The following is a 20,335-nucleotide window of genomic DNA, read 5'->3' as shown; positions in this document are numbered from 1 at the left end:
TACGCCACAATAATGCTTTCATCTTTAAGACAGAATAGGACTCTTTACTGTTCCAGTTACCTGTACAACACTCCTTCTAGATCTGTATGCTATTTAAATAGAACTTAGCATGCCAGATATTCAATGGACACTGCCCAGGAAATGATCTTGATTTTACCTGTGCTGCACAACATCCAGGTCCTCCAGAGTATCGGGAATCTCCATTTGCTCCAACCACTTCTCCTTCTCACTCATCCAAAGCTCACATGCATCTGTCTCACTGAAAACTGTGTACAGATCCAGGGCATCCTGCAGCTTCTGTCTGCGTAGATCTGCGAGGGACACAACTTCATTGTATGTTGCCTGGATGGCCTTCAGTCTATTTTCAAAGCCTGGGACATCCCGGAACTCAGTGGGGAAGCTCTGCGCTTGTGTGTTCAAATTGTCCATGACCCTCTTGTTGTCTGCTACCTCTTCTATGAGGTCCCTGTGCTTTTTAACCAGGGCTTGGGTAGAGTATTCATCGTGCCCCACGTCATCGCTGGACACCAAACGACTTGCATCCTGTAGCCAGGCCATCAAGTCATCTGCATCTACCTGAAACTGGAAGAAGCTCTCCGCATCCTGCAAGTTTTTCTTACGAAAAGCTGCTAGTTCTTGCAGTTGGGCCCAGAGGGTTTTCACTTCCTCAATCCTACTGCGGATTCTGGATGCTCCAAAATGTTTCTGAGCAATCATGGTTTCCCCCTCTTTGATGGTCTGCTGCAAGTGAGTTCCGAGGCCACGCAACTCATCTTCAAAGGCTTTGTGTTTCCTCTGCAAGATGAGAATGCTGGTCAGGTCTTTCCCGTAATCCAGAGAGGAATAGATTTGCTCTTTCTCCTTGATCCAGCTTTCAGCTTCATCCAGTTCCCAAAAGAATTTCCAAAGGCGCTTGGACTGTTTCAGGTGAGCTTTCCTCTCTGCAGCCAAGACCAACAGCTCTTGGTGACACAACTCCAGATGCTTCACACGATCTTGTATCACCTTTGGATCACAAGGTCGATAACCTGTGCAAGTGTGTGTGTGGACACAAAGTTATAATCAGCTGAGATATACAATATACTTTACCTGACTAGAAAGAAGAAAAAAGAAAAAGAAAACATCCCTCTCCTGGGGCATTTCCAGATGATTTGATAAAGTTAGTAACAAACCACATAATGAATGGCAAGCAGCTTTGCCATGGAGGGAGGGGGGAGTGGAAGTGAATATTTGTTTTTGTCATTTTTTGATGGTTCAAAAATCAGAGAAGATATGCTTTGCGATGCTACAGAGGGACAATATGCATCAAACAACAAACAAAAAAGATGAAATATCTCAAAAATGTTGGGGGACTAGTCTGGGAATGGAGGAGTGGGAAGGTCTTTGCCATTAAAAAAATGCAACATGAATGCTCTGAAACATCAGAGGTATAGTGGTGGAATGTTCAGTATCCAAAGAATTAAACAAAATTACAAAATAAAACAAAATTACAGATTAAGGGTGCAATCCTAACCCCTTATGTCAGTGCTTTCCGGCACTGGCATAGTGGTGCCAATGGGACATGTGCTGCATCCTGCAGTTGGGTGGCACTCACAGAGGCCTCCTCAAAAGTAGGGGAATGTTTGTTCCCTTACCTCAGAGCTGCATTGCCCTTAAATCAGTACAGGAAAGGATTGGGATTGGAAAGGATTGCCCTTAAGTCAGTGCTGGGTTAGGATTGCACCCTAAATAAAGTTTTCTGATTTTTTTTAAAAGCATGAGCCGGTGAGTCATTCTTTATTTGGGTCATTCTTTACCAGTCATGCCACAAGTACTACCCAGTAGGACTCTAAGACACTGGCACACAAGCACTCCACTCCAGATAGCACTCCAAACAACAATAGCTTTAGAGCTGGACAGTGAACTGAATTTTACCCAACACAAAAATATAGATGCTTGAATGCTGAGAAAACATCTTATCCTTCAAACAGAACCACATCCTTGATGGTTGACATGTGGATGCTATACACAAAACTTATTACCCTAAAAAATAGTAATACAGACAGTGCTTGATATCATCTAGGCCAGGGGTGTCCAAAGTTTTTGGCAGGAGGGCCACATCGTCTCTCTGACATTGTGTCAGGGACAGGGGAAAAAAAGAATTAATTTACATTTAAAATTTACATAAATTTACATAAATGAATATATTAAAGATGAACTTGTATGAATGAATGAAGGGCTTGCAATAGCTCAAGGTCTATAAAAGGCCTTGCACAAAGCAAGGCTGGCCTTTCCTTTGCTGCCACTACTGCATCACAGATGTGAAACAACAAGCAGTGAAGGGAGCCCTCATCCCACAGCTCATGTGAGAGGTCAAACAGTTGCCCTCACGCTGAGAGCAGTTGTGTTGGGCCAGTGTGGGCTCCAACAAATCTCTGGAGGGTCAGAGGCTCACTGGAGACTGGGGGCTCCCTGAGGGCCGCATTGAGAGGCCTCGAGGGCCGCAAGTGGTCCCAGGGCCGGGGTTTGGGCACCCCTGATCTAGGCTCAACTGTCCACTCTCTGCGGCCATTACCACAAGAACCAGAAGCCAATGGGCAGCCAGGCAAGACCCAAAATACACCCCCACGTCTCTTCAGTTCTGACAATCACAGGTTCTACAGATTCTAACTGAAGATTATAGCCATAAATATAAATTCCATTGCACACTCTGCGCCTCACTAAAGAGTACAAATTTAATGCAAAAGCCAAGAGGCCACTTCTGTCCTGTTTCTACTCAGGCTTCTCTGCATAAACTGTCTGATTCACTCCCTCATGACAGACAGGCACAGGAGTGAAACTTCTTCCGGGCAATCACCTACCATCACCATTGGCAAATTTAAGGGCTGCTGCATTGACAGCATGGATCTTCTCAGCTTGAATGGCCATGTCAGCCTCCATCAATTTATGCTTCTGAAGCAGGTCTTCCACTTCCAACAGATGCTTCCCAAACTCTTGAGACAAGAGTTTTACCTAGATAAATACAGAAGAAGAAGTATATCCCTTCAACTTTCTCACACAGAGATTAATTACATATGCCATTTTTTTAAAAAGAAAAGCAGCTTCAAGGTGGACAGCTAGAAGTGGAGAAGCAGCAGGAAGAGAAAGCACTTAATTCTTCCCCTGCCTATCAGTTCTTCACTTGTCCCACTAAAATACTGTAGAAACCCACTTGGGGAGGCAATTTGAAGTAAATAAATTGTAGGCAAGGAAATGATTAAATATACTCTTCACTGCTTTATTGCAAAGCTGCTTTTCTTTACAAGAACAGAGGTTTAAATTTTAAACCCAACTAAATATTATATGCAACACATTTCAGCTGCTTTTGTCTGTCCCCCCATAGCATGTGGGCTGCAGCGAAACCATGGCTGGGGCTGCAGGCAGGCAGGACTTTAATACATGGTCTTCACTGGGATCCTATTGGGACCACTCTCCCCCCATGTGCTTTTTTTCATTCAGAAATAGCACAGTGGAGAATCCCAATTGGAACCATGGTGGGAGTAAAGTATTAAAATTCCTTATCCTGTTGCTGTGTTTTTGCTGCACTCATGAACTACGTTGGGGGGAGGCAGCAAAATAAAAGCAGCCAAAGCTCACATGTATTGTTGAGTCTTAAGGTTGAATGGTTGAATGGTATTACACTTTAGCTATAGAAGGGATGAGACCCCACATCGATTTGTTGACTACTTTCTAGCAATAAATTAAGTTTTCCCACCCTCTTTCCTTACTTTCATCTCATCTATCCAATCAATACTGTGCAGCATGTCTTGAAAAAGTTTTTGCACTGTAAGATTCATCTCTAGCCTCCGGCGCCGGGCCTGTAGTAGCTCCTGTAAATATGCCCAGAGTCGCAGAATATTATCCTTTCGAGCATTGATGCGCTTAATGTCATGGTAGTTCTCCACTTCCAGTTCCCTGGCCACATCCTTTATGGCCTGGACACGTTCTTCATAGGCAGCTGTGTCTGTTTCAATGGCTTCATGCTTCTTCTTTGCTGCCTCCACAGCTGGCAAGTCACTCCCAAAGTTATCCTACCCAGAGTAAACAAAGCTTTGGTCAAAAGTAGCATGGATCTCTTTTGCCTCTCATGCAGGGGTGGTGTCTGAGGTCAGCCAGTTAGGACATTGGCTGATCAGAAGATTCACCAGGCTGGGACAACCCTTGAACTCAGAATCCGTGGCAGTAATAAGCACTCAATGCATCATATCATTGCTTATGGGGGAAGTACCAGTGAGAGGGGGTCAGCATAGGGTTTTTCCCCAGGGCCTGTAGCGCTGCTCTCAAGTGACATACCAGGAAATGGAGGGAAGTGGGAATTAAACACACATGCACAAGTTGCAGACACCATTTGAAGCTAGTGAAGCTAGTGAAAACAGACCATGTCTGTGTGCTTTGAAAATTGTCCCAGGTACTTCTATTAGGATGAATTCAGAAGACTGAGGGTGCAATCCTAACTTGTGCTGGAACAGCAGGCCAGCGTACATTTCAGGCAGCCAGAGGCTCAGCCAGGGGCAAGGGGAAATGTTTCCCCTTACCCTGGGGAGGGCCACTCCCCCTTACCCCGGAGAGGGCGTGACACCACCTCAGGAGGTGGCACAAATTCAAGCAGCCTGGGACTGCCCTGGACCACCTGGGAACGGGGTCAGGATTCAGCATCACTGCTGGGTCCTGGCCCTGTCTCCCGCTCCCTGTCCACCCACTCCCAGGAATGCCTGCCACTCTCCCTCCTCCACCCCAAAACGCCCCCCCCCCCCAGACCTCAAGCAATCCTGGAAAGGCTGGTGCAAATTTACCCCACCATGGCTAGATCCAGCATGAGTAGTCCGACACAAATCCCTTGTGCCAACCTCCTGCAGTTGCGTCGTCACAAAAGTGCTTTAAGATACTTTCACCACAAAGTTGAGCTGGCACAAGGGACTTGTGTCGGCCCAACTCAACTTAAGGATTGGGTCCTGAGTCATGTAGCAGCCCTTTAGTAGCTATCATATGGTGTCTATCTTTCCAGGCAGTTCAGTCTCCTGTAGCCTCTTTGGGGTTCAGCTTTGCATTGCCACCATCTTGCAGTATCTCAAAGTTGGTTTATGCAGTCACAACCAAATGGCAAAGCACCTTCTGAATGCTACAACTATATCCAGTAATCTCTTTTAGTTTATAACAACCTGTTGAAAATACCATGTCATTTCTGATGCAAATCTACAGGCTTCTTTAATGGCTCCATTATGATTTGCAATTGACCCAGCTATCTGTTCCACACAGCAGGCTGGCTGAATGTCACCTGTGTACAGATAAACAAGTGAGCCACAGGATCTAAATGGTAAACTGTCTGATTCAGTATTTGCATAGTTCCAGAAGCAGTGTTGAAACTCTAGCCACAGGTTGTTGTTTTTTTAAAGTGCAGACTTAAAGCCCTTTGGATAATGGTATCAAAGGTAAGAGTACTGCTGCATCCAAGAGCATGGCTGAGTAGAGCCTAAGCTCTTCACCTCAGTTCATTAACTGGATCCAGTCACCATCTGTGTAGAACAGAGATTAACTCTGAAGCATTTGATCATTCATTCCTCTATGCTAAAGACCAAAAAGGGATAAGAAAAAATGGTGTCAGAGCACACTGAAATTAGGAGTGCACTATGTGGGCAGGGACTCCCTCATGGCACCTCAGTGCATCCACTATGATTTGTGATGAAATCTAGCCCAGAAGTAAAATTAGTATAATTTGGAACAAGCTGTGTTGACTCAAATCCATAATTCTTTCCATTTATCTGCCAGTCCTACCATAGTCCTCTGGAATCGGAAACTCATGTCCACCCATTAACATAGACACATGTATGTACTGATCCTGGATCCTTCCTCTGCCCCTAGGTCCATTATATGTACTCCCTACTAATCCTTGTATATTCTGAACATAAGAACTAAGTTTTCTCACAGTGAACAAGGCAATATCAAATTCTATTCACAGGTGTGTAGGGCCTCCTTAGGCAAATCGGAAGATTACTAAGAAAGTTGACTAGGTTTTCTTGCCTTACAAAAGTATTTAGCACTGACTGTCAAAACACAGTAACTTTTTAGATGTGTAAAACATACTTTATATACAGAAAAATTCAGAGAGGCAACCCAACCTGGCACACAGAACTTTTCTTTGCTGTTTCCAGTTCCACCAGACAGAACAGAGCCTAAGAGTACAATCCTATCCTGCCCTGGAACAGGCAAGCCAAGAGGCTTGCGCTGTATCCAGTGTAGGATTGTGGCCAGAAGCAGCTTGACAGAGGCATGGGGAAACTTTTCCCCTTACCCCTGGGTAAGGGCTGCTGGCCCCAATGGGTCTCCTCTGACTTGTGCCACCTCATAACTGCCAGATTCCAGCCCCACCTCCCTCTCCTGGCCTGCTCGTCCCCCGGGGTCACCCACTGCCTGCCCTCACCCCACCCAGGAACACCTCCCGCCTATCCCACACCTACCTTTTACTCTTGCGTCGGCCCAGCTGGGCCAATGCAAGACTCAAAAGGGAAGCTGCCACAGAGGCTGGATTCAGCTTCCATGTGTCAGCGCATCTCCTAGTGCCGATGTGGCTTCCTCGTAAGGAGGCGCAAATGTGCCTTATGGCGGTTTGTGACCCTCCCAGGCCGGTGCAAGGGACTTGCATCGGCCCAAAGCACAGTTAGGATTGTGCCCTAAAACCAATATGCTCCCAGGCAGTTCCCCATTACCTGTGCAACAAGGCGTTGGTTTTCACTGAGCCATGTTTCCCGCATTGCTGCCTTGCGATCAAAGCGCCGGGCAAGCTGCTCCAGCTTTTCCTGTCTAATAAGCTCATTCCTCAGTGCAAGCTCTCGTTCATGTTCTGCCTTCTCCAGCTTCTCCCAGGCCTGTGCAAATGTGTCACATGGGTGAGAATAAAAATCTAGGAGGTAGAGAATACCAAGAGGCTACCAAAAAAATCTATGTAATATGGCTCACTTTACAAAGTTTTCTATTCGTATGCCTGATACAATGACCCTCTTGTATTTTTCATCATGTGAGCAAAATATTGCTGGATCAGAGCGATATTTTACCTTATTTTTGTATTTCTCTTCCTTTAAACTGACTTCAGAACACTAAGATGCAGTTCACACAATAGTTTTCCTGTATATGCAAGTACAGTGGTACCTCGCATAATGCCTCGAGCACCAAAAAAACTCAAAGAACGAAAGCGTTTTGTGAAGTTTGGTAACTCACACAACGAATTTTTATAACCCATGTTTCGCAAGACGAATTTTTTTTTGTTTTGTTTTGGTTTGTTTTAAGGGGGGGATCTTCATGCCAGTTTATGCTCACATTCACCCTAAGAAGGGGGGGGGATCTTCATGTCAGTTTATGATCCCATTCACCCTAGGGAGCGGGGGATCTTCATGTCAGTTTATGATCCCGTCCACCCTAGTAAGGGGAGGATCTTCATGTCAGTTTATGATCCCATTCACCCTAGGGAGCGGGGGATCTTCATGTCAGTTTATGATCCCATTCACCCTAGGGAGCGGGGGATCTTCATGTCAGTTGATGATCCCATTCACCCTAGGGAGCGGGGGATCTTCATGTCAGTTGATGATCCCGTCCACCCTAGTAAGGGGAGGATCTTCATGTCAGTTTATGATCCCATTCACCCTAGGGAGCGGGGGATCTTCATGTCAGTTTATGATCCCATTCACCCTAAGGAAGGGGGAGGAAGACAGCGAAGAAAGTGATGTCAGTGATTGTGAGCAAATGAGCTTCATAAATTCTGACTCTAGCGATGATGAGTACTTGGGGTTTCCAGAAAACTAAGAGTACTCAAACCTTTAAGTCTCTCCATTTGTTAGTGATAATGGTTCTTAATGCCACTGTTGACTGCTGTTCACTTTACATGGAGCGAAAAATCCGGTATGTCTTTAAAGAGCACTTAATAAACACTTTGTAAACCAAATTTGACTTTGTTCTGACTTTTTTTGCCCATAGGAACGCATTAATTAAATTTCAATGCATTCCTATGGGAAAACGCGCTTCGCAAAACGAAAAACTCGCATAACGAAAGGACTCGCGGAACGAATTAATTTCGTTATGCGAGGCACCACTGTAGTCTCAATTGTCTTCAGGCACCTGCTTATTTATCAGTCTGTAGCAATTCCTGTGATCACAGCAAAACTTTTTTCCAGGATATTATAACTGTGGGAAATTGCTGCAGACTGTATTTGTGATTAACTCACTCACACATTATGTTTGTCCATATAAGAAATAGTTGGAACTGTTAGAATGGATGGCAAAGTAATGTGTAAACCAATGTTGAGGTACAAGCCAGGGAACCCATTTGATTTGTGGTGAAGAGCAGGGTTCTGAAATACAGATGTTCCAATCCAGTTCAACTCTCCCTAGGGACCTCTTGATTCCTCCCTTAGGCCTACAGTTGTCAAGTGCCTATGGTACCCTACATCAGAAGATAACTGCTGGTGTCTTTTGATTAAGAAGCATTTTCCTTATTGAAATATTGAAAATAACCCCATGCTACCAGTGTTACAACCCATTGCCAGACTTGTCAACTTTATGGTCTATTTAGTCTAGTTCCACTCATGAAACTGGATCACTGTGCTGCTGCTTCTTGCAGTTCCACTAAGGTAGCCATTTTCTGTGCCGATGCACATTGGTGTGCCGTGAGTGGTCCACAGATGTGCCACAGGAATTTGGGGGAAGGTCATTTATTAGTAGGGCCAATGGGAGATGTGAGCCTCCCACTGGTAGCAGGGTGTGCCTTGTCAATTGTCAAAAACCTGGTGTGCCTTGACAACTTAAAGTGCCTTGTCAGCGTGCCATGAGATGAAAAAGGTTGACAAGGTGATTGCTTGCAGCAGTGGTGCTAGAGGAAGAGGTGGGAGGCCGCTGCCCCAATTCTTTTCCTGTTTGTTCTTGAAGAGCAAGCCAACTGAAGTGGCTTGGTGGGCAGCAGGCTAGAGGGGGTGGTGGGCAGATGTGGGGTGCTGAGTCCCCCTCATCAGTTCACTGCTCCCCCCAACTCAAAGTGGCTGCATCAGTCAGCCTCAAGGCTGTGTCAGCCCTGCCTGAAACCAGAAATGGTTTTAGCTGAAGGTACCATGGATTGAACCTGGAACCTTTTCAGTTGCCAAGCATGTGCTCTACCATCAGGCTATGGCCCAAACCCAACTAGTCTAGTTAACAGTAAAAAATGATTTTCTAGAAGCAAAGTTCTATTACTGCCCTCTAGATTCATCATACCTTTCCACTTATCATAATAAAAGTGTTAAATACCCTGTTGATATCAGATACTAGTTTTCCTTCATGAGGAGTATACACTTTCTGATTGTTGGCTCGCATTCTTGACTGGATGGTAAACAGCAGAACTTCCAGGTTTCCCTTCTCCTGAAATCTGCCCCAAAATACAATAAGAAAATATACTCTGAGTGAAGACATAGACAACAGATGTAACACAAGCAATAACGATCATATAGATGCTGAAACACAGCTTGCTCTGAAATCTGACTACCGCAGTTAAATTGCAAAAACACTCATAAACATACATCATTTGATCAGCTGGCTACTTTATCAGAGTTTAGGCTTATTAATACAGTATGTACTACAGGGAGGAATGGCAGAACTGACTTTGAAATAATGGAATTCAACCCCCTGATAATAATTGGCTCCAATCCAAAAATATGGGTGTGAAGCAGTGGTAGCTGCACATGTGATGCCACAATTATAGTCTCTGAACATTCTCATCAGCTGTTTATCAGAGAGTTCTAAATTAAGCTCCCTCCTTCCTGTCACAAACTGTTGATCTGTGTTAGTAAGAGTCTCCAACTGGCTCACATGTGTAGCAATAGCTGCTGGGCCAGCCTGATGACATAACAGCTGCCTTTTTTTATCTATAGTGTACTCCTCAGCTGGCTCCCCCCAGAGTAAGTAACACAAGATATCAGTAAATCAGTAGAACATGCTAATAAAGTATTTAAACACAGCATGAAGTAGTAGCAACCAAAAAAACTAATAGCTAGAAAAATAATGCATAAAAACCAAAGATCTAAAAAGCTCATGCAAATAAAAAGACCTTTGCCTGGTGCTGGGAAGTCTTTGGAATTGGCACCAGGCAAGCCTCTTCATGAAGCACATTCCAGAGTCAAGGCAGCAACACCCAAGAAGGCCCTATCTCAGGTTGCAGCCTACCTTGTCTCTAAAGGCTGCAGAAGCAGACCATAATAGCCAGGTAGGTTAACATGGAAGCAGGTGGTCCTTAAGGTACCTTGGTTCTAATCTCAACCATTTAGGGCTTCAGAGATTAAAACAGCTCATTTCACGCAGTCCAGATTTTTTTTATTTTTACACATTTGGAAATGAAACAGGAGCCACTGCAGCTATTTCAAGATGGGCAAGATAATCATGTGCTCTATAATATACTGGGTCTCAGTAAACAGGGTAGCTGGCATATTTGAATTAATGAAAGTTTCCAAACCATCTTCAAGGGCACTCACTTGAATAGAATTAATTGCAGTAATCCAAAAATGGAATGTTACCATTGCAGAGTTAACAGAAAGTCTGGTAAAAGTGAAACCCCTACACAACTTGAAGAATGCCATCTAGTAATCTTTGTACCTATACAGGATAACAACCAGGACATAGATAACTGCAGTTTCTATGCACCATTTCTCATCCAGGTAGTTTTGCACACAGAAAAATGCTTCCACCTGGGTACAGCCCAAAACTGGATCAGGGCTATCAGTGATGTTATAATAAGAGAAAGGATAAAGACCTAGCAGTCTGCTCAACAACAGAGCGGAATGAATGACTGGAATATCAATCATATCATCCATGTGTGTTAATATGTCCAATGTACCAACAATCCTGGCAGCATAATAAGTTAATGATCTCTCACAGATATCGTTATTTTAGGGCCAAAATGAATGTGTACACAAAAGTATAAGATAGAGATGTGCGTCCAGCCAGAAGCACCTTTTATTTGTAAAATATGGCCATGTCGGGGGCTGATGCCAATCAAGAGATTTGGATGCACCATCTTGGATATCCTGAAATCTCACAGGATGACAGTGCTAGGGGGCACAGTTAGGAGGGACCACCAGGGACATCCTGCAGTACCCCTTTGCGTATGCCAAGATGATGACGTAAGGTGTTGCGAAACACACTTTGGAGAGCCCTCTGTTAGATGGAAAAGTGCTATTCCTATACCTTTCATAGCTGTGTAGGAAAAAGGATGAGTATGTCAGGCAGGATTGATAAAAACTGCACCTGCCCTCCTCCCACCCCCCAAAAAACCTCTTTCCACACAACTACAATAGATACAGGGAACCAGCCCTCCTTTGCATTTGGCCACCCAAATGAATGGCTTTTGACAACCCCTTTCTCAGTGGCGCTGTCAGCAGTACTTTCTGTTCTCTCCTAAGAGTGCATTGAGAAATAAGATCTATGATCAGGATCTCACAGTTTTTTTTAAAGCTAAAAGCAGCTAAGTACGGGGGGGAGGGCGGGGGGGGGTTGAAGAGATCAGATTAGGGCTGCATATTGGGAAAGACCTCCCCGTTATGCCATTCTCCATATTTACATTGTCCTCTTAAAACTCCTGAGTGAGCGATGGGAAAAAGCACAGGTAAAGTTCAACAACTTACTAAAGGCACTAGGCACAACTAATGATTTGAGAAGACTTCACAAGCTGACCCAGCAATGTTTGACTTAAGAATGTTTCCAGATTGAAGGTTTTGCGAGCAATGAGCTTGCTGATGAGACCTGCAATTCATGAAAACCCATGTACTAAAGATCACACATCCAAACAGGTGGCCTACTTCTAAATGGAGATTGCAATGCCTATCTCTGCACTAGATGTAACTTCTTTCTAGAGGTAGCTTCCCAGCCACTGCAGTTGTTGCAGAAAACTGTCATCTGTATGTTATCTTTATGTTCAAAAATCCTTGCTTAAAGAGTGATGGGGAAAGGAAAATTTTTCCTTTCTTCTCCTTGAGATACCAGCACAGGTGACTACTAACAATTCAGATATCAACAACTGCCAAATCCCTCCACCTTGAAAGATAAAGAATGGCTGCAGACCTGCACAAAAATGCCTGGTCTTGCATTTTATTTTGGCCTCATGACAATGTCATTTGAGGTACATCAAACTACTGTTTTCCCCTTCAGTTTGGCTCCTCACTGTTATTCATTATAGTACCATCATCATCATGTGCCAATCTCCTCCTCAGAAAACCCTGAACCACAATCAAATGAGTCACAATGCAGGAGGGCACAGTTTACGCCAGTGAAAAAGTAGTAAACATAAGCAAAAACAAAACAAAAAACACCTCTCCTTCCAGCTATCAGGTGCTTACTTGGGTGGTTTTTCCACTGTGCGATATGTACTGAATGACTGGAGCTGCTGCTGCACACCTGCCAGTGAATTAGCAAACTTGCGACTGTTGAGTATGGTAATGGTCTGTTCTATCCACGTCAGCAGGTCTGAAGCCAGTCCACTGTACTTATCGATCATCTTCTCAGTCTCCATTGCATGGTCCATTACCTGAAAAAGGAATAAACAGAGCATTGCTCACTTGGCACTTGCTGAAATACGTCAAACCCTCTATCAACTTGCAGATCCTGCATACAGGAACCTTCTACAACGTCAACAAGTCTGACTTCACCACACTAGAAATTCCAGACTATGTGCAAGGATGATGGTCTGGAAGTCTCAGTCTCGTTGGGCCGGAATAACTAGAATAACTGTTCATTTTTAAATAAAATATATGAATGCCTTCATATTGGCAAGATTTCACCAAATGCTGTCAATGAACTATAGAATACTCATTACATCATAAGTACTTCAAAGCAATATATGCCACAGCTGATCTGCATGTTTAATATAATTGCTATGAATTATCACAGAGAAAGACAAGTACTTTCTTGCCCTAGGACAGCTGTTTACAGGTTCAACCTCCTAATCCATGGATTCATGACCCATGGATTTAGCTCTCTGTAGGTTCCAAACCCACAGTGGAGGGCTGGACCTGAGCTCCTGAATGCGACTGGAGGTGTTCTCCGGTTGAATCCAGGAGCTTTTCGGAGGCCCACAGAGGCCACACATGGTCTCTGTGGGCCTCAGAACACCTCCAGATGTGACCAGAGAACATCTCCAGTCGTGTCTGGAGGTAATAATGGACTGACCTGAGGATTATGGAAAGTTTGGGAACCAATGCATTAGAGCATTTTGACCAGCAGGCCGTTACTCTGTTGTAGTACAACAACCCTCCATGTGCGCTGTGTCAAGTTGGAGTTTCCACGCTGCTTAAAACTTCTGGATCTCAGCCACACTGGACTTGGATAGATATAATTGCACTTTAAACTCTCCTTCCCAAACTTCCCATTTTTCTATCTCTTCCTCTCCTTTCCCCATCTTGGCTTAGCCACTAACTAGGCACATATAGACATCTTAGTGTCTACTGCTTTTCCTTATTTAGTAAAAGTGCATTTTACATATTACTTTTATATCTATTCTTTTACAATAAATCTTCAAACTTTGAATGGGAAGCTATTCTTCTCTTAGTCACTTCTTTTGAAGGAGTTGGATTCTCTGCATCACACTGCCCTGCACTCAGTCCAAAAAGTAGTGACTGGTCCATATTGGAAAGAACTGCATACACTACTTATTTAGGGTCAAACTAAATGCTATATTAATCATATTGGCTCTGCCTGTTTAAGTTTTCAAGATTGCAAACAGAGGCTATGGGAGGGAGGGCAATCCTGACTGGGACCATGGCAAAAGCAAAGGATTGAAGCCCCCCCAATCTGGAGTGGGGGGGGGAATCAGCCTTCCTGCTTCTGGCAGCTGCCATTTACATTTTTAAAAAACAAAACCACACACAAGCACATGAAAAGCCAACCATGTGATTCATGTCATTTCTAGCTTTGCCCTGAATGGGCAGCAAATTTGTGAAAAGAGGTCAGCCTAGAAAAAGAAAGATGTCAGGACTGCTGCTGTCTCAAATCTCTGGTTGTTGTTGCTTATTCCTATCAAACCTGTTATGGTTTCAAGCAATCATTTAAAAAACAGTAATACAACAATCTTCTGTATGGAAAAAGGGGCAACCAATTTGTTTCATGCACAGGGGCCATGTCTTTACCTTTCCAACTCTCTTCCCTTCCACAGCAAGCACCTTCATCTTGGAGAAGTAGTGGTAGAAAGCAACTACGTAGGTGATGATGGACTTCTCATCTGGATTCTCTGTGAAGACATCTGTGCAGCAGATGGATTGTCCAGAGAAAACAATTAGTTTGAGCAAGAAAACTGCATGGGCTACAAGTCCCTTAACAGGATAAAACAGTGTAGTAGTGAGAGCCATCAGCCAACTTCTGATAAGAAACAACAGAATGCATGGGAGCAATGCTAGACATATAGAAACTTGTGTATCTGTGTTGAAAAAAGCAGCTTTCTGATAAAGTTTGCAATTAATTGTAACTCCCTGAATGCATTGAGAGGACCTCAAAATATGCCCAAAAGGAAGTGCAACTAGTACAACATAAATGACTGAGTAGCAGGAATCAGCAGGTCCAACAATCCCCAGAAATTTATAAATTCATAACTCTCTCTTCCGTCTGAATCAAGCCCTCAGAGCAGCTTACAACAGATAATATAGAAACAGTGAGTCAACAACCGCCACAAATGTTGCAAATGCCATACAATACAATGGCCTTTTCCCTCATCCAAAGGAAAAACCAGACAGCCCATCCTTCAGTTCCTTTAGAGATGGGCAAGAAAGCCTGCTCCCACCTCCTACCCAATGCAAAAGGAAAACATTAACCCTTCCCTGCCTCCTGGCTGGAACTTCCCTGCTGCTCGCCCGGTATGAATGATGACCCCACAAGGTTTTTCATGCCGCAAAAACAGTAAACAAGCACAGCCAAAGACTTGTCTGCATGCATGGGGACCAAGTGCATAGTCAGGGGCCCTTGATTCAAGTGTTTTCCCAGGTCTTCCATTCGCATGAGTTAAGTGTACACGAGTCAGTGAAAAACACTGATTTTTGCAACTCAGATTTGAGTCACCTGACTCAAGTTCCCATCCCTGCATTTTGCAGTCAGTGTAAAGATTTCCTCAGATGAACCACCATAGTTGTTACACAGCCACTTCTTCAATATAATTCTCATCCGCCTTGTCAGCTCAATTCTCCTCAATACAGAAAGGGCAGGCATTAAGCCAAATGCACTCACCTTCTGGGTCAAGAAGCTGGGTGATGCCAAGTTCCCGCTCTGCCACACAGAAAGCATTCTCCAAGTTGTGTCTGGCATTTGAATGCTTCAGTTTCTCAAAGTCAATTAGGTCAGGCCTAAGAATGAAGGGTGGGAAGAAGTTTTTTTTAAATGTGCAGTACATTGGGCCAGCTCCACCAAGAAAAATTAATGGAAGTATTTTATAATTGATGTAATATTTATTGCCCTGCTTCAAACAAATTCAGGATAGTTAACAGCATTTAAATAAAGCATTTAAAACATGCATTCAACAAAATAAAAACATCATAAAAATAGCACAAAGAGCAAAACCAGAAACTCTGCATAACCCAGAAAAGTCTGAATAAATCAGACTGCAATCCTATACACACTTATCTGGGAGTATGCTCCAACGAATTCAATGAGACTTACTTCTGAGTAGACATGCATAGGTGTATGCTACCAGTCAGTCCTCAGAGAGCACAGAACAAGAAAAAAAAAAGAGGGAGAACAAAAAAATTCCAGAGGAAGTGAGTTCCACAGAGAGGGGCCATCACCAAGAAAGCCTCCCAAGAAGTCTGGAACCTTCTGATACTCACCTAGGCCAGGTAACCCAGAAGAGTGCCACGGTTAATGGTATTAAATGTTGCTGAGAGATCCAACAGAACCTGAGATACACTTCCCTGTCCTATTTCAGTGTAGATCATCCATTAAGGCCCAAATCCTAACTAACTTTCTACTACTGGCATAGCAATGCCAATGGGATGAGGGCTGCATCCTGTAGTTGCGTGGCACTCACAGAAGGTTCCTCAAAATAAGGGAACGTTTGTTCCCTTACACAGAACAAGATGTCAGATGTTGAATGAAGCCTATACCTACTTGGCATCAAACATTACCTTCTTACATATTCTGTGTTCCACTTCTCTTTGAATTTAATTTGGGGTGGACAGGACACATAATAACAGGGTCTTTACAGTCACAGGCCTCTAGCTTTGGAATTTTCTTCCCTTGAAGGCCTACTTGACTCCCTCACTGATGAACCCTGTTTTGTTTAAGCAGCGATTTTAGTTAAATTAATGCTCCCATATATATTTTTCCCCCTATTTTTCATCTAGTCTCTCAGTTCAGTTGGTTATGTTTTTGTTTTCAAGTTACAGTCTTTACTATGTCTTGTGGATGATTTTAAAATTACATTTTTATTTTTAGAATGATGCAAGTCATTTTGAAGAAGTCTTCAGGGACACAAAGTTGATATAACTCACCATATAAATAAATAAAAATGCACTCTCTGGCTAGTCTCTCCTATGCACACCAAAATAAACTTTTCAAGTATCTATCCAGCCAATGTGCTCTGCAGGGTTTTTCTAGTTCTTACCTGTGCTTGTGAATAAGGGCATTGAAAGCCAAACCATCCTTCCAGCTGGAGGTGAAATTGGTGACGTTAACATGGGGGTAACTGCATTACAAAGAGAAGTGGAGAGGGATGGAAAAGAAGGGAGGAATTATAATTCATAACAGTAAACAAAACAGTGAAAGCAGTAATCTAACCACACACTTTATTTGATAGGATGAAATGCTTTTTCTAAATATAAGGGCCAAAATGAAATTTCCTATCTTGGTGCAAATCCAAAGGAAATTAAGAAACTACATTTTCAAGTCACTTCTTGCACCTTGGAAAACACCAGTATTCGTATTTTCCATGTCTACCTTGAAAAACCCAGATGCTTCTCAACAGAGAGATGCTTGGTTTTTATGGGCAGCCCTGATTATCGATCAGCAGGGTCCAACTGGTATCCTGTGGGTTGGATGTAGCCCATGAGGATGTTTCATTTGTTCTAGATATCTGATACTATCCACTCCACAAACGCCTGCTCTTCTAGTCATATTGAAAAAGAAGCAGAGCTACCACAGAGAACATATGGGTATGAGCTCCTTGTATGTGCACACATGCATACTTAAGGATCATCTGGATACTTGACATTTTGGGCTGGTAAAAGGAGCCAGGAAGAAGTGTCTCCCCACAACTGACTTGTAGATGTGCCACACGCCTTCGAAAAGATGATAAAACCTGTCTGAATTGTTGTAGTAGGGGGAAATTTTATCCTTCAATCAGTCCTAATTGCCATCAAACTGTTACACAAAAACAACAACAATATGAATCTTATGGCTACCTATAATAAAGAGTTTACTTTTGTCCTAGTAAAAGCAGCTAGGATGTGTCAAGTGCATCAATGGGAATCCCACCAACTGTTAATGGTATTAAAAGGCATGAAGCATTCCAGTAAGGCAGAAGTTTCATCCAAGTTTTGCTTTCACTGCAACTAAGCAAGTGCAACACTTCACTTCTCTCCATGGAAAACTCTCCATGGAACTCACAGGCATCACCAGAATGAGGGCTAGCCTTGAACCCTGGTCATGACCCAAGACATTAAAATCAAGCCAACTCCTATCTGCATAGATGGTCTCCCTGGATCAGTTTCATACGGACCAATCCCAAGCTGCACTGGAATAGGCAGGCCACAGTGGCCTGCACTGTATCCTGCGCAAGTTAGGAGATGGCTGCAGGAGCTGCCTTGCCCAGTGTCAAGCCCCAGCCACCACTATTGGGCTATTAACATCTGTGCCAGCAAAATCGCTGGCACAAATCCAAACAGCCCATGTAAGGTTACCTGGGTCAGGGATGGAGGTAGTAGTTAGTGCACACTGGCGCAACCAATTCCACCCCCTCCTGGGCCCAATTCACCTCCCATCCTGCCCTCCTCCATCCAAAAACACCCCCTTGCCACTTCCATTCCACCCTCCCACCACCTTTTCCCATTCAGTTTGCCAGCCTGCCTCAGCTGGCATAAACCTACTTGTTGCAGGTGAAGCAGGATGTGGCAGGAGCAGGCCAGCACACGTGCTGGTGCAGCCTGCTCTGGAGTAGCCACAAAATGTGCTTTATGGCAAATATGCATCACTCAGGAGCTGGTGCAGCAGGCATGAGCTGGCACAAGGTAAGGTTTCAATTGCGCTCACAGTGACATCAGAATGTGGCAGAATGTCAGGAAGTGAATTTTACATACAGTACATAGGTTCAATTAGGAGATCATCTCATGGCTCTCATAAATCTCATAGCAATGTGTCAGAAAACCAATACTGTACTGCATACATGCACTGAACTTCAATTGTTAAATGAGACAGAGCAGGTTTGGCCCAGATGATATGCAGGTAAGCCTCTCTGACTAGTGAACACTTTGCCCATTAGGAATGCCAGAAGCCTGTGTGGTCTCCCTTGTTTTCTTCTATGCACCAGTTCTATACCATATTTTCTTTTTTGCTGCCACTACAACCAGACTCACAGGCATAATAATTAAGTAATTAGATTCAAAGGCAGACTTGATGTTGAACAATAATGAAGGTTGCACACATGTGTTTTAGTTGGAAGGTAAGTAAGCTCCTGCCTAGCAATTAGAAGGCAGACTTGTGGTTAAAGAGAGAGAGAGAGAGAGAGCAAAATGAGGTCATGTTTCCAACCTGACTAACCAATCAGGAGAAGGCAGGGTAAACTATCCAGTTTTTCACTTCCAAAGCAGCAGGGGCTCAAAACATCTTTGTTACTGTGGAAAGGGCAGGACTGGAATGGAGATGGGGGAGGAGAATGGCTCCTTCTCCATTGAGGGGGTATCCTTTTCACCTGAGGGAGAAAGTATGGTGCGCCACAAATTTGAGATCTTGCCCACAACATTGAAAATTAATCACCTTGATCTAGGGCTTCTCTTCTGTAGAAGGAGAAAAGGATGGCAGCCTGGGACTTGAAACAGTCCAATTACATTTCTCTCTTCAATATGGGTCAGTGGGCAGCAGATATTCAGACAAAAGTGGTTCAGCTTTCAGGAAAAGTCACATACACCTCTGTGTTATTTATGTTTCCAGGTGAGAAATTCATAATCCTTTTTGTGTCTTATTTCCCATTGGAAATGGGAGCAATAAATTTCTTCACTTACAAGAAGTATAAAAAGAATATTTAAATAAGGACAAGCTCCACCTCATATCTACAATAATGGGACTCAAGTTATTATCCAAGCTCCAATGGGACTTACATTTCATTTTCTTAGCACATCCCTTCTTCCTGAAATCTCAGGGTGATGTACATAGTCTGTCTGTCCATTCCAAGGCTCCGATTTTATCCTGTGAAACTACCCTGTGAAATAGGCTAGGCTGAGACACAGTGTTCAGTCCATGGTCTCTCAGGACCCAAACCTATCCAACTTTCCAGCACCAATTAAGCCATAATGTAGCCCCCAAGGTAAGTGAACAAACATTTCCTTACCTGGAGGAGGCCTCTGTGTCTGCCCCCCACCTGAAGTACACAGTGCACACTCTGTTGGCACAGATGCATCAGCACTGGAAAGCTGGAAAGGATGGGGCCCTTAGTGAGCTTCATGGTTGGGTGGGGATTTGAACCCAGATCACCCTAGTTCAACATTCTAACCAAACCACCTCAGTGATCCACATTACAGCACCTCTCTATATACAGGTTGAGCCTCTTTATTTGCGTGGGTTCCATTTCAAGCACTCACGGCAAAAAACGCAATACAGCAAATCAATTTAAAAAACAAAGTTTCTTTGCTCCTGTGATTTAAAAACAGCCTTGCTGACCTTTGTGATGTAAGATAAGAGTCATTAAGAAGACAATCCATCAATCAGTCCTCCTCCAAGTGCTTACAAAGGCATTTCACTCAGTCCCTCCCTTCACCAATGCAAAGTAATCACCTTTCTTTCAGGTGCTCAGAGGGAAGGGAGGGATCCCCTGGAGAGAGAAGGATTGATGGATTATCAGCCAGCTGCCCCTCCCTCTCTCTCTCATTTAGGAGACTATTGTTAAAGGACTGTTCAGTTTTTTAAACTGATTTTAAAGGGATGCATTTTCCCCCTTCTCCAGGGATCAGCACATTCCTTCTCATTTGCAGTGGCCATTTGTGTTGAGTCAAATCCGTGTATAAAAAATCAATGTATAAATAGGCTGGACCTGTATATTCACTTTAGAGACCATCCTATGATCTCAACATCCAGCCCAGAACCTCTACCTGATCTAGAAAGGAATACTAAAAACAAAACACCT

At 43.7% G+C, this 20,335-nt stretch overlaps 1 protein-coding gene across 7 annotated transcripts in view; it reads right to left on the bottom strand.

Annotated features, from left to right (window-relative positions):
• SPTB (spectrin beta, erythrocytic) overlaps nt 1-20,335 on the bottom strand; it is a 139,036-nt gene that overhangs the window by 52,204 nt on the left and 66,497 nt on the right. For all 7 annotated transcript variants that reach the window (XR_010793526.1, XM_066611528.1, XM_066611530.1 and 4 more), the window contains exons 6-14: nt 16,607-16,687; nt 15,235-15,350; nt 14,148-14,260; nt 12,363-12,550; nt 9,286-9,403; nt 6,723-6,881; nt 3,747-4,049; nt 2,841-2,991; nt 158-1,028 (exon numbers count right to left, since the gene is read on the bottom strand). Coding sequence is in view for 6 of the 7 variants with exons in the window: in XM_066611528.1 (XP_066467625.1) it covers nt 158-1,028; nt 2,841-2,991; nt 3,747-4,049; nt 6,723-6,881; nt 9,286-9,403; nt 12,363-12,550; nt 14,148-14,260; nt 15,235-15,350; nt 16,607-16,687 (2,100 nt within the window). In the remaining variant the exon portion in view is untranslated. The remainder of the gene's footprint in view (nt 1-157; nt 1,029-2,840; nt 2,992-3,746; nt 4,050-6,722; nt 6,882-9,285; nt 9,404-12,362; nt 12,551-14,147; nt 14,261-15,234; nt 15,351-16,606; nt 16,688-20,335) is intronic.

The sequence above is a fragment of the Tiliqua scincoides genome, chromosome 1 (assembly GCF_035046505.1).
Source record: "Tiliqua scincoides isolate rTilSci1 chromosome 1, rTilSci1.hap2, whole genome shotgun sequence".
NCBI lineage: Eukaryota > Metazoa > Chordata > Lepidosauria > Squamata > Scincidae > Tiliqua > Tiliqua scincoides.
Note: the sequence above shows the minus strand (reverse complement) of the source record. Positions and strands in the feature narration are given on the sequence as shown.